Raw genomic sequence first — 15,444 nt, 5'->3', positions numbered from 1 at the left:
GTTCAAATTTGCTTCGAAAGCGTAAAAAAACCTAAACCAAACCCATTACTTCAAATAATGAGGTTTGCTCAAGTTCACAGTATACCTAGGGAGAGACCAAGTTTTAAAAAAAAGTGAATCAACAGAATTTCAGAAATACATGTTATTCCATTCAATAATGAATTCTCTGCCTTTTCCTCCAAATTACTCCACTGTACAATCGTTGAAACTCAAAATAATATGAGATTATTTGAGTCTAACATGTGAGAACATTCACATACAAAACAAATGTCAAACTTTGGTATAATCTTGTTACAAGATACACACTTCTTTTAGTGATGCTGATATTATCTCAAAATATATTAGAAATGCTTCTTTTGGAAATACACATGAATTACCATGAGGCTTATATTCACAATTTATTTCAATTGAAGACTTTTATTCAGTTTAACCATTTAATTTATTATTCAGTCTTTTAAAATATTAGCTATTTCTAAAATATTTAAATATACACCAAAAGACAGGAATTTGCTGTATTAAGATTTTTCAAATGAATATGAACCTAAAGCCTTGAAAGAAATTCCAAATGTAGGGTTCCAAACTTGGTAACAGCACTGAAACATATGTCTCCCAAGAGTTATATCAAAGAACGTTTTAAACAAAAAAAGAACAAAACAAAACAAAACCCTATTTATCTCTTGTAGCCATACTATTTATAACCTTAATAACCCTTTATTTTGGATTTTAGATGTAAAAAGCATCTAAAGAAATTTCATTCTTCATTTTTTCTTTTTTTCCATTTCACTTTTTTCATTCAAATGAACCCAATTTCTGGCTTGTAAATTAAAACTAAATTTTTCTAATTATAGAAATTACAAATTTAAAACAAGCCCTATTTAATATGGTAAATGATATCTGTAGATCTGGTTAGAGAGAGGGAAAGATTATGATTTTTGAAAATGACAGAAAAAGAATTTTAATCAGGGAGAAATCACCTAAGAATTCAGAAAATGTTAAGTACTCTCACACATAGGCAACACAAATTGCTTGCTCTGCTGAACTTTCAAAATGTATTTTAATCTCATTCCAAAAAGAAATAAAATTTCTAGGTACAAATACATCTCATTTCAAATCACTTTTTAACATACATTCAGCAACTTATAATATTATAAGAATCCAATATTTTCATCTTTTATAATCTCAATATATTATATATTTAATATATAATATATATATACAATACATACAGGTAGTCAGCAGGATTACAAAGTAATTTTTTAAAAGTCTGATCAGTACTGATAAATATTTTTAGACTATTAAAAGGAACTAATTAGGATCACAAAATGAAATAAAATATGGCAGGCTAAAACCTAATAGCAAGATCGCAAATGTTCATATGGCCAATCACTTTTAAAGAACTCTCAAGTTGGGTAGAATACATTTTAAAACAATAGTCTTGCTACTCTCAAGTAGCAGTACTGGTAGATATTAAGCATGTACATTTTCATTATAATAACTATGCAGCTTTCTTTACTGTAATATACAGTAACTATCTCTCCTTTTCTGTTGGATTTTGTTGCTATTGTTTGAAGAACAACTAATATAATACCAACAGAAGCAACTTTAGCTCATTTCCCTCTCGTAAAGCATGGCTCAGTTTGAAGATTGTTCTATAGGCAGCCGCTATGATGATTAACAGTACCTTAACACCATTAAGAGCAATCAACCAATAACTGGAGTCATATGAGATGTTTCAAAGTCTGTGGGAGGTTTCTGTAAACCAAGGTAATCAGAAATATTACCCTTGTAGATAGCCCTCTCACAAAAATACAAAGAGTTAAAATTCCAATGCCACAGTGTAACAGTTAATCTACTCTGTGATTTTAAATATAACATTAATTCACCCTGAGAATACAGAGGGAGCATTTAAAATAAGATAGTCTGATATGTTTTTTTCCTTTGAATTTGCTTTCTTCTGGTTTTCTTCAGCCCTACAAGGGCACAAATATTTGAATTTAAAATGTGACTTGGATATCTCCTTTTTTGTCAATTTATATTCAGGCCACAGTCAGATACTGGTGATAGAAAACCCCAAAAAGGCTTGTAGAAAAGAGGCAAGCAGCAATCCACCAGGTCAGAAAAGACAGAAGTCCTCGAAAAAGGAGAGGAGTGAAAATGTTTTTTAAGCTGCTCAGTGCCACTGTTATTTGTGTAACAGTTACCTTCATCTTCCCATCAGCAGATGGTAATTCAGAGTAAACAGAATTGGAGGGTAGACTAGTATCGACTGGCAAGGTAGAAATAGATTCTGGATAAATCCCCCAGGAATGATTACCTAGAAAATTCAAGACACAATACTTGAATAGTAACTAATTCCAAAACTTCTTATTTGGGGGGGGTGGGGAATTCCTTAACCTATATTTGAAATTAAGAACATGAAGTTTTCTGGCACAGAAAATCATTTTATCTTGAAAATAAAATAAAATACTTTCTACATACCTAAAACATTCACTTAACTTGACCAGACTATAATCTGGTCTCATCAAGTAAAGGTACACATAAAAGCAAAAAGTCTCACATACTTTTAATTAAACACACTAAAATCTGGTAAAATAACAACAACTTTTTCCTTGTATAAGACATGATTCAACTGCCTCTACTGGTGTGACAGGGACAGACGCAATAACTTCTTAGAAATCTTTTCTACCTCTAGAATATCAGAATAAATTTCTTTCCCAGAAACTATCTATGATTTCAATGTGAGAAACTATTAACTTCCAGAAACTTTTTCATCATATACTTTCCTACGTAGGATAGGATATTAGTCATATAATTTACAATTGAGCTACCTACCCCTTTATGTTTCATAGATCCCCAAAGGGAATTTAAATCTATCATCAGCTCTATGGAATCTATTAACTCCACCCAAATAATACTTTTAGCTCCTTTGAACTTCTTAAACCCCTACATTGGCAGACTGCCTGATCGAAGCAAAGGGAAATAATGATCAATGCAATAATAGATAGTTCTTAAATAACACCACACAGGGTCTTGAGAGCATAGTGAAAAGACTTGTAGGAGAACTTTGTACTTTTACAGAGAAGTCTTCACCCTTTTCAACATAAGTTATCTAAAACATAACTCACCAGAGGACTCTGTAATTTACATAAATTTTCAAGTACATTGTGACAATTTAAATGTTAGACACTAACAAAATCTTAAATCATCTTCCTATAGCACAAAAGTAACTATGATCAACAGTGCTCACACAAGTTACCTGGTAAATTTGGGAAATAATTTGTAGTAAACAATTCTAACAAGTAAAGCATAAAGTTATAAAATCATATGAGCCTGAGTTTTCAAAAACAAGAGAATAAACCATCTTCTGCAGCTAAAACTTTCCCATGCTTCCTCTTAAAACTTTTAAAGAGAGAAACAATTTTAAAAGGCATATTTCTTTGTAGGTAACAAAAAGGATCATTAATTATAGGTAGAAAGTAAAAGATATTTTCCAGTTTCCAGAACATGCCTACCTAGTGTTTTCAAAAGCAGAGTTGTGTGAAGCAGCATTACCAGAGGTGCCACATACTGCAGTGCAATGACACAAAGGTAATAAAAGACTCGAGCCACCTGCAACCAACAACATTCTTAAGTATCTGATACAGCTGACATGTTATGAGTAAATTAAACTTTCATATAATTGTCAAACTGAAATTTTAAGAAACAAGTAATCCTTTCATGGAGAGGAAACTAAATGTTAACAAGTTTGTACTTCTTTATAAATGTTCTCAAACAGACTTCAGAAAGGGTCACTTTGAGGATAAGTTTTTAGAATGTGAAAATATGAAAGTAAATTCCTTAAAAATAATTCTTAAATGATGTACAAGGAGTCTGCATGGAAAGACCTACATTATCTTTTAACTCTATTTTTCCATATACTTTTTGAAGTACCCTCATACATAAATCAAAGAAAATAATCATTAAGATACAAATGGAATACATTCACTTAGATCTGAAAGCTTATTTAAAAAGTTAAAATCTCTAAAGGCAGCTATCTAAAATCAAACTAAACAGCAATAGCAGGCAGAGTCATATATGAGCATAAACCCCTCATAAATAAAAACATTAAATTTCCATTCTACACGGATATATTTGATTAAGGTCAAATTATGGAGAAAATAAAATTCCTCCGACTGGAGAAGAATCAAATATAGGTGACCCAACATTAGTTCTCCACGAGACATGATCAGGCTATAAGTCTACTGTATTGGTGGATGGATTCCTAGCACTTTCCTTCTCTGAATCACCAATAACTTAATTATGAGGGTGATTCCAAAAATTCATGGAAAGATTCACGTAACTTTTTATTCTATTCTTCCACAAACCTTTCAAAGTACCCTTGTACATTTCATGTTTAAGTACATAAAATAATGTTAAAGGAATAAATTTAACCACTAAAAATATTTCCTACCCTTTAAGTCATAAAGTCTGGATGATATACTGCAATGCCATTCAAATCATTTAGAGGGGTCTTATTTAGCAATAGCAAGCATACTGAAGCTTTGCACCACCCAACTATGACACGTAAAGCACTTACAGCAGGAAGAGAAATTGAGACCCTTTCTTCACTGAGCACCAAAATCAGACCGAGGTCTCTCTGATATCTGCCAGTGTTAAGACTATCCTATTTATTTACAATAGAATATTTATTGTGAGATTAAATACTATCTATTAAAGGAAACCAAACTTTTTTTTTCAGTAGAGTTTTTTGCTCCTTTTCATTTTGACTATGGTATAAAACTTACCATTTTCTGTAGCTCGACTGTACTTATTCGCCCAGCTTCTTTCTTCATCTGATCCACACATTTCTGGGCTAAGTTTAAATAAGCTTGCAGGTGACGACGCATCATGGCCAACCGCAATGCACACAGCAGGATAATTAACCAGAGTCGCAGAGTATCAAATGTAGCTTCTGTCATTCTACAGATTAAAAAGTTGACATGGTGCTCTCAAAGACCACAATATGCTAGCATGCTAGTTATATGTTAATGTTCACCATTTAAAATATGGGAAATCTATACTTAGCTACAGTTGGAGACATAAAAGAATTCCACTCTGCCATTGACTTATCTATATAACAGGTACTTTTGCTTGCATAATAGAACTAGATAGATAAATGCATCACAAAAGTATAAGAAGTAACAGTAGAAGAGAAAAGTAGAGCAAGAATTGGGATCCTTTCCTATATCTACCCTCCTCCATGGAGGAAAAATTGGCCATGACATGAAAAGAGATGTTGGGTGCTCTTAAACTGGAAACAAGGGGACAGAAAAAAGGAAACCACAGGAGACTGCCTGTGGAAGTAACCAATTATCCATCTATTATAGGCTACAGTTTGGTCTGATTATATTCATATTTGAATGAAATCTTTCATTTTGCTGAGTTCCTAATTGAGACCACTGGAAAATCAATAATTCTGATATATTATGAAAAAATCAGATCTTTCAGATTCCTCTACAAAACTTTTAACTTGTTATGTGCTGAAGCAATTCAGTTCTGAGCAATTCCTCAAGGCTAAGGTTAGGATTTCAGGTGAGATGATGTACCTTTAGGATATCTTTTAAGAAACGAGACCTCCTCTGGTGGGGGTTCCTTAAAAGATTTTAGAAAGAAAAAATAATTTCTGATGTCTTTTGGGGGTTTAATGTTTTTAAAAGACCATAGTTCCTGCTTTGATAAAGGACCACATTGTGAGTAATTTGAAAGTAATGACTAGACCATCCTTGATGTTTAGTCTAATAAACTCTAGCACATATCAGGAACATAATATGACTGCTGAAATGCATGGACTGATAGAATCTAGAACTTAGAAGGGTTTCCCCCAAATTCTTAAGAATATGAGGGTAAAATGAATGGATATAAAGAACAACAAATGGGAAAAGATCTTAAAAACCTCCTAATACTTCTCCCTAAAACTGGTTCTATTATTACCCTCTCCCACTGTCCAGCAGCAAGCCTCTAGGAAAGGAACTAAAACTACGATATAGGAAAAGATGTCTGGAGAAATAATGTTAAAGAATAGTACAGGAAACAGAAAAGGCAGAGAAGAGATGAAAAGTGTACAATTTTGTTTGAACTGTTTATGAAATGGAAGTCAAAAATGAGGATGAGACAAAGGCTTTATTTTTACATGCTCTCTTCTCATTTCTTTCTTTTTACAAGGTCATGAGTGGACATGGACATAAAATTCCAATGGAAAAGCACTGTTGGCTAAGAAGGGTAAAGGCATAACATTTATCAACATGTTTCCACTATAATGAATGATGAAATTAAGGAGTTAGTCATGTGAGAGTAACAGTACACAAGATGCAAGACTACCCACAGCCTTGAAACTTTTCCAAGGACCTATTAACAATACTGTGCTCCCTGGAATTGTACAACAAGGAGAACAGACTGATAGCATCCTGAGGACAGTACTCACAGCCTTTGAGGATAACAGAGAGGAGAAATGAAAGGAATAAAATAAGGAAGTAAATCACAAAATTATTTACTCAGTTTATGAGTTTAGGATTTAAATAATGGTCATTAAACAGCATCTTCTAATTCTGATTATTTAAGTAACATCATAAATATTTGATAAGCTGATCTACTGGGGTATCTCAGGAAAAAGCCAGAGCTGGGCTAAAATATATACGTAAAGAACAGGCAGAAGTAGTTTCCATAAATTCCTGATGTCCTTCTGGGCTTTACCATACTCTCTTTTGGTATTCTTTTTACAAGTTCATGAGCACACATGGATTGTGTTTATCTACATTTTACTTTTTCAATGCTGTATGAGAACACATGGATGGATTTAAATACATTTCTGGGTTGGAAATGCATTATCACAATTTTTGCTTCTGACTACAAATAGAGACCTTTCCACAAATCAATTTGTCTATATGACAGAAGAACTTGTCACTTGCTTTTTCCCCTATCCTACTCTCTTTGCTTGATGGGCAGCCAAGCTTTCATGATCTACCCCAAGGACTTTTAATTTTAAACAAAAATTAATAACCATTTCTGTCTAATCATGTCATCACTAATTCACAATTAAAGAAGAATAGGATGAAGCAGAGGTAAGACTATAATTTTGTTTGAACTGTTTATAAAACAGGTTGGAAATGGGGGTTGGAACAAAGGGGGAAAAATGATTTAGGAAGAAGATCCCAGGTCTTCATGTACAAACAACATTTTTCCTATATCTTAATAAACACCTAAGGGAAACATTCCTTATCCCCCTTTCTGTTAAGCTAAATATTCACTGCTAATGAATCTGCACAAAGTTTAATCAGGCAGAAAGTGGGAAGGAATGTTGGTTTAACCACCAAATGTTTATATACACTAAATCCGGCTGAATAACCTCAGCCAAATTATTTAATTTCTGAGTCTGTTATTTCAACTATAAAATGGGATGAGAACAGAAACCACAAATGGACAATTACTATAAGAACGAATGAGAGAACATACATAAAGTATCAATATCTAATATAATAACTGGTATATGATGAGTTTATCATAAATGCTAGTTTCCTTGTTTTATCAATTTAACTGAGGAAAATATAAAATCAGAGAACATAATTACAGGAGTATGAAATCCAATTTCTATGACCAAACTTCAAGGAAGGATTGGGAATGCTTTTAGCATCAAAGACACGGGCCGGCCCGGTGGCGCACTGGATGGTGCGCCGCTTGGGAGGCGCGGCGGCGCTCCCGCCCGAGGGTTTGTATCCCACATACGGACCGGTTCCCGCTCACTGGCTGAGCGAGGCGCGGGAGCAACACCGAGGCTTGCGATCCCGTTGCCGGTCCCCGGTCCGGTACGGGAGCAACACTGAGGGTTGCGATCCGTTGCCGGACACGGAAAAAAGACAAAAAAAAAAAGAATTACATTAAATAGTAAAAAACAAAACAAAGCAAAAACCCCACCATGATAGCTCTAGAAAGAGGCCATGAAAGAAAGAAAAAGCTTTATGTCTGAATATGGCAGTTTTACACTTTAACAGCACTGTTTCTTGGGATCCTTATAATTACTTTTATTTACTTCAAAAATCTGTCAAGTTAAAATTACCATTAAGGTTTAGCTGTGTGGGGAAAAACTACTTCTTCAGTAGATACTGAAATATTGATAACCCTTAATTCAACAGGATTAACTCTAAAAAAAAATTGTCATGGTCATCACTGATTATATACTCCAAGAAAAATTTGTACCAGTATCTAAAAGAAGTACGTAATATAAAATGTACACTGTGGAGTTAATGACTAGTCAAGTTCTTCTACTTTAATTTTGATGATGCAAAGCAGCGAAAGGAACATTGATTAAGCACTTCCAGATGATTGTATTATGTGTTCTTTCATTTAATTCCAATGATAACTTTGTGAGGTGGATACTATTATCTTCATTTTCCAGATGGAGAAACAGAGGCCAAGAAGTTAAATAATCGGCCTCAAGTGACAGTTTTAGTAAGGAGCAGAGCTGTAGTTTGAACCAGTTCTGTCTAAACCTTTCAGTTACCCTAACATAGTTCCACAAGGCTAATGAGTTAACATATCAAGTACAGTTATTAACGTCTCTTAATAAACCGTTTCTAAGTTTCCTTACCATCTTCTTCTGTTAAAATACAGTTGTCTAACTGGAGAAATATCAACTAGTATTAGATAATAATGTTAAGCTAAGGCATTGTTTTTAACTGTTAGGTGTGATGATAATGTTGTTATAGAGGAAAATGTCTTTATTTTCTAGAGATACAAACTAAAGTACTTAGGGGTAAAATTGTTACATCCGTAATTTACTTGAAAAATACTTCATCCAAAAACAAAACCAAAAAATGGATGAAGCAAATATGGAAAATGTTAGTAACTATTAAATATGGGAGCTGAATATATGAGTTTCCACTTATATTACCCTTTTTTATTTCATAATTTTCACAATAAAAAATAAAAATAAAAGAACTGTGGAAGAGGGGCCGGCCCGGTGGCGCACTGCTACAGTGCGCAGCTTGGGAGCGCGGCGGCGCTCCCGCCGAGGGTTCGGATCCCACATACAGACCGGCCGCTCACTGGCTGAGCGAGGTGCGGACACAACACCGAGGGTTGCGATCCCGTTGCCAGTCCCGGTCCGGTATGGTCGCGACACTGAGGGTTGCGATCCGTTGCCGGTCACGAAAAAAGACAAAAAGGAAAAAAAAAAAAAAGAACTGTGGAAGGTATCTAAACAATAGGCATAATGATAACAGATAAATGTCAGATGTCAACTCGATATCAAAAAGATAAAAAACTTACAGGTGTATAAGATAACATTAGCACAAGGTAATAATTATTACGTTCATTAACAAAGATCACAAAACAGTTAAATGTAGCTTCATTTTATAACACATATATCAGCATTTCTATTAATGTGTGGAAAATACAGTGTTCTAATTTTATCATTAAAAAACTTAAAGACAGCAAATAACATTTAGGAAAACAGTTTTGATTATATAACGAAACAAAAATTGACCCTCAAATACCCATACTTACAAAGGGACACTTTCTTTACCCAATGGTGGGTTCATAATGTAGTCTTTGGTGATTGGTTTTACCCAGAGCAGAACCATAAACAAAGGTGCCAAAAAGTTGATGTGAAGTAATGTTCTGAAATTATGTAAGAAATAAGTATAAAAATCCAGAAACAAAATGTGCTAATAAATTAGAAAAAGTTGGGTCTTACAAAAATAAAGGTAGGAACTTACTGCAGCATTCTACATTAAGGTACTATTGTCATCATAATTTTCCATTTATTATTATCTTTTAACACTGATTTGAGCCATTGAGAAACTACATCATTATCTTAATTTTTCAGATGAGAACATTTTAGATCAAGAAAATGTAAATGACTTGCTTATGGCAATATAACAGGTTAGAGGCTGATCTACGACTAAAATCCAGATTTGTTCACATCTATTCTAGTATTCCTTAACAATCTCAATAGTATTCCCTTGATTCAATAAACAGGTATTTTAATAATTTTCTAACGTTATACAGTCAATATATCCAAAAGATTTTCAGTACAGAAAGTCATTTGATACTTTTCAGTGCCACTGACACAAAGTGCCTCTTCATTGTCTACAAGTAAGTGATAGTGATTAGCCAAGTCCACAATACTAGAAGGCATATATGGCAGGTGGCACTTCCTGCAACAACTTGTTAATGAAGAACCTCTCAGTATGTAATGATCATGTATAATGTTTAAATTACACTGTTAAAATCATAAGTGATTCACATATTTTTCTTCTTGGACTATTATGAACATACCTTAAATTTAATTTCCCTATCTTATACAAATCAAGGAAATTTACTCTTGACAAGGCAGTGTACCTAATACAGCAAAGGATTTCAGGTCAGAACTGTAACTTCACTGTTAATTGTCCAAGTTATCTACAGAGACAGATAACTGGTAAACATTTTTCTTATTTTAGAAAAAGGGCAAATTCTACAGACTATTTTATTAACATGTACTGCTGTCCTCATCTGCCAAATGGAAGGGTCTAAAATACACAAACACACATTTTTAAATATCACTATATGAGCAAATGATAGTGATCTGTGTGAAGAAACAGAGCTGGGTCAGGAAACCATGAACACCTGCAGGGAAAGGTAGAACTATGGTTCTAACCGCTGGCGTTAAAACAAGTCCTAGTGCCTGACCATGGGGGTGAAGAGAATGTTGCTCTTTGTGCCAGTCATCGAACTCTCACAACAGAACTAGCTTGTCCACACCCTTGTATCAAGGCAGGGTGCTGGAACGCAATGAAGGGGCTGCAATAAACTGAAAATAAAATAAAACCCCACATCCCCATAGAGAAAAAAAAATCTTAAAAAGAAGCCACATTTTACTAAAAAAGACACTAAGATGTACACCCCACCCCATCCCAACCACCACTAAATACTTTAAATGTTTTTATAAGGTGATTCTTTCATCCAGCAGCCCGGGTAAACTATCGGGTGCAGGGGAAGAAAGAAGCAGTATTAGGTATGCGGTGTTGCTAGGGAACACTCTAGTATCAAGGAGCAGCCCACAGAGGTTTCAGTAGCTTGTGAAGGGCTCCCCTCCACCCACCCTTTTCAGCTTATTTAAATCATAACACTGGGGTTAGTGGACTGAAGTGTGTTTGTAGAGAGGAGGGGGAGAACCAGGTTTTGTCTTAAAAAAAAAAGCAATTAGAGAGACGGGTGGTGGGAGAAAGGCAGGATGTAGCCAAGAACATGCTGAGTAAAAGGAGGGGGAAAAAAAGGAGGGATGATGGATTGAGTAGTGGGAGGTGAGAATAAGTAAATACACACACAAAGCATATGTACAAAAATGGAGGTATGGAAAAAGAAAGAAAAACTGTCAAAATTAAGTTAAAGAAAAATGTCATAGGTAAGAAAGATAACCATCTGAAAATAACAGAGAATCAGCATCACGGAGGTATGGAAAAAGAAAGAAAAACTGTCAAAATTAATTTAAAGAAAAATGTCATAGGTAAGAAAGATAACCATCTGAAAATAACAGAGAATCAGCATCATTAAATAGAGGTTTTAAAGACAGAAATGTTAGGAAATATTATCACCCAGAGAAACTTAATGACTATAAGTACATATATCAAAATGAAATATTCTCAAGTTGGGCTTCTACTGCAAAACAAAATGATGAGACAGGGACTTTGATCTGGATGAGCTGAAGTAGATATAAGCCTGCCTTTCTGCTAAGGTATCTACATTAATAAAAAAAAATTGGTGACAACCACAAGAATATAGTAAATGGGCTATATGCAGTTAAAAGTAATCTATGCTATATAACATTGTACAGTATTAAGAATCCCAAGATAATGTATTAGTTTAACAAGAGTCTAACAAGCAGATCAATAACTTAAAGAAAACAAACATCTTTTATGTATACAAACTTTACTTTTGAAATTTTAAAAAATATTTTAAATAAAAACATTAAATTATTTAAATAAATTTACATAAAATTTAAATCAATATTTTTAGGAAAAATGATTTTTAAGGGAAATTTCCACAGATCTTCAGTTCAGTTTTAAAGATTACAGTATCATAAGTCTCTAAATCAAAGAGAACTAACACAAATTTTGGAATTTCAATTTTAACAGGTAAAACGAAAATTTAGTAATTGATGGTGTATTTTAACAAAAGACTTAAAATTTAAAAGCAAATAAAAGAAACTTGCTTATAGTTGAAAAAGAAAGTGGTGTGACATCAAATGGTTACTTGATTATTAATTTTCAATACAATAATTTATTATTTCATTACAATAATATACCTTCATTAAGATGAAAAACATATATTTATCTGCATGTACTTATGTACATTTTCCGCTTACTGTGTAATTTTTTCTGTTGCCAAATTCAGGGCATCCAGATGCATTTGAGCCAGACGTAATCCAGGAAATGTCAAAAAAGCCCCAATGAATGAACAGAAAATAGCCAGGAAAATTTTGAAAGTAAGTTTTGAAACAGGACCCCTAAAAATAAAATTTTTAAAAAAGATTTTATAGTTAACTTTCTAAGAATTTCCTTTCTTATACCTTACAAATTGTAATAATAACCGTAAAACAAAGTAAATTTCTACAGAAAGAATGTTCTTCGTACTTATAATGGATCTTGGTGAACTGTAAACTAAACCAGGCATACCTCTTTAGTCACAGTCATTAACAACCTAATCTACACATTCAACACAGAACTGGCATGTGACTTAGATATAAACTTGGTTTAATCTTTGGAGGCAGAGAAATAAGAGCAAATCTACCTAAGAATTCTACGAAAGGTATTAACTTTGTATAGCCATAAAAATTATGAGTAAGGATGTTTCTAGAAGAGACAGTTCAACTTCAAAAGAACTCTTTTCACTGATTAAAAACAAATAACCATTTATAGTAAATGCTGCTTTACTAAAAATGGAAATTTTAAAATTTAAATAATGCTTAATGTTTCAAAAACTTACTGAGATTCTAAACCTTGCTTTTCAAAAAACTGCATCGCACTGTCTGAAAAATTTGTAAACCCTGTAGGAAAAAAAAGAGATTATCTTATCGCAGGGGTAAAATATAGAATCTTTCCTTGGAAATAAAATGCTAGAAAACAGATCATCTTAAGTTTTGAAGTGACTAGCTTAGCTCTTTCATGTGTTAATTAGTATGCCATAATGCAATAAAATTTGGTTATTAGCAGGAGCAGTCTTTGAAAACATCGCTTTGATATTTGTGCATTCCATGAGTGTGCATAAAATTTGCATTAATTCTTTAACTATGAGAGTAAACTTTAGCATTACAAAAACTTATTTAAGTGTAAGAAAACATGAGGGGACAGTACTGTTGGAGAAAGATTAATAAAAAAACAGCTAAAACAAACAAAAAAAGAAGATCTTAAGAAAAAATAAAGGCTAATTAATTAGAGCATTGCAGAATATACACCTCAAATCTAATTTTAAAATATATCAAACATAAAGCTTACTTAAATATCAAAGTCAACAATATTAACTCTAAAAAAATTAAATAATAAAAAGTAAAAAAAGAAATTAACACTGGATAAAGCAAAACTTATTTTTATAGTTGTATCAAACTATTACCTGTTTCAAGTCCAAATTCCAGATAATTTTCTTTCACAATTAAGACTGCCATTGCTTTGACGAAGAAAAAAAATCCAAAGGTGACACAAACTGATCTTTCACCACCATCTTCTACTTTAAAATAGTGTGTAGTTAATGAAAATAGAACTTTGCTGCAGAAGGAAAAGTTCAGGAAAAATCACTAATAACTTTGTGGGAGCTAATACACAACCATCTTTACAGGATCTGACTCCAATAAAATTTGACCACAACATTTATTTTGATTCTGTAACACGCTTATCTATAAAATATCCTTTGGAAGGAAGTGAAAAACTAATGAAAATCTGAATAATCTTCCAGGAACTAGAATATAAAAGCAAAGAAAATCTATATGGAGTTTATAACATTTTTAAATGAAGGACAAGTGCATCCACATATTAAGTTGTAATTACGGAATGTACTTCTAGTTTATCTGACTCAGATTTTACTAGGAATTCAATGCAATTTATGAAACACAAAATACTGTTTAAGGGGTGATGGGATTCTAGAATATAGATGCTCAAACTTTTCCCTCAAGGATATTCTGAATCCCATGTTTCTTACTCATTTATCTCTTCTCCAAAACAAAAGAAAAAAACCCAGTGATTTATTTTACAAGTATCAAACTCGACAGGTCCATTTCTTTCTTGGCATTATAAGGAAGAGCTTACATATTGGAAGAGGATAAGGAAAGAGGAATAAGGTTAAAAAAACAAAATATAAAAACTCCAAAACCATAACTAAACTGTTTTTAAGATACAGCTATGATTTCTCTTACTGCCTAAGGGCCCTAAGCCCACGTTTGAAAAACATCACTTCATTTTTTTCTGAAAATATATACCAGAATCTATAGACAATTTCCAACTCCTTCACTTACACTGTAAAGCAAAATAATATCTTTAGCCAAAAGTAATATCAAATGATCAGAATGAAATTGCCCAAAGATTACACCTATTAACAAACTTTGTTACCCTAGAATAATTAAATAAATTACGAAATACGTCAACAATAAAGGAAAACAAAATTAGATGCAACCTGACCCAGGCACGAAGCATAATCTTGCCCTTATCATTAATACTTTAATCTAATATAATCCTATACCACAAATGCTTAAACTGTTATAGTCCCTGCACCCTCAATTCATATTGTATACTGGATAAATCTTAAAACCAAGTACTTCCTAAGTCCCATGTTAGAAAAAAATCTCCCCATAACACATGTATAATACTATGATCTGGTCATACCCACATATTCGAGCTTTCTTTCAATAGTCCCCAAACCTCCACCTAGGTCAGAATAGTCTATTTACCATCTCCTAAATGTAATCACCACAACGTCTTAGATCATAATCTCTTCATCACCTCAACTGCCCTTTTCCCTTTCCTCTACCTAAAGACTCAACTAAAGCTCCACATCCTTCATGAAGCTTACCATTACCTCTCCAGCCCAGATCACTCTCCTCTTCTGAACTTATTATAGCACTTACTACTATAATTCACTTGCCACGCAATCATATGCTATCTCAAATTGTAGTGTGACAAAGCTGTAAAGAAGTCATTCTCTAGATCTAGAGTGCCAGGCTGAATCCTAGTTTTTTTACTAACTGTGTCACCTTCCACATGAAAATTAACCTCCGTGTGTCTCAGTTTCTTCCTCAGCAAAATGCAGCCACTATATCCATCACCTCAGAAGGCTATTTTGAAAATTAAAAAGTTCCTTCTAGTTCTCAGCAACAACTTGATGTTTTCTAGATAACTGAATTAAATATTGAACTTTTTTTTTTTTTCGTGTCCAGCAACGGAT

General features: G+C 33.2%; 1 protein-coding gene across 3 annotated transcripts in view; it reads right to left on the bottom strand.

Annotated features, from left to right (window-relative positions):
* Nucleotides 1-1,032: 1,032 nt before the first annotated feature.
* The window catches only part of TMEM161B (transmembrane protein 161B), a 67,236-nt gene continuing 52,824 nt past the window's right edge, over nucleotides 1,033-15,444 (bottom strand). For 2 of the 3 annotated variants that reach the window (XM_008577040.1, XM_008577041.1), the window contains 7 exons: nucleotides 13,624-13,775; nucleotides 13,000-13,060; nucleotides 12,380-12,520; nucleotides 9,538-9,651; nucleotides 4,785-4,959; nucleotides 3,513-3,609; nucleotides 1,033-2,314 (listed from right to left, as the gene is read on the bottom strand). In XM_008577040.1, coding sequence (XP_008575262.1) covers nucleotides 2,037-2,314; nucleotides 3,513-3,609; nucleotides 4,785-4,959; nucleotides 9,538-9,651; nucleotides 12,380-12,520; nucleotides 13,000-13,060; nucleotides 13,624-13,775 — 1,018 coding nt within the window. In that variant the 3' untranslated portion in view covers nucleotides 1,033-2,036. The remainder of the gene's footprint in view (nucleotides 2,315-3,512; nucleotides 3,610-4,784; nucleotides 4,960-9,537; nucleotides 9,652-12,379; nucleotides 12,521-12,999; nucleotides 13,061-13,623; nucleotides 13,776-15,444) is intronic. The other variant, XM_008577042.1, reaches the window with a different exon arrangement.

This window comes from Galeopterus variegatus, unplaced genomic scaffold, assembly GCF_000696425.1.
Source record: "Galeopterus variegatus unplaced genomic scaffold, G_variegatus-3.0.2 Scaffold1440, whole genome shotgun sequence".
Taxonomy (NCBI): Eukaryota; Metazoa; Chordata; class Mammalia; order Dermoptera; family Cynocephalidae; genus Galeopterus; species Galeopterus variegatus.
This window is presented reverse-complemented; position numbering and strand designations above follow the sequence as displayed.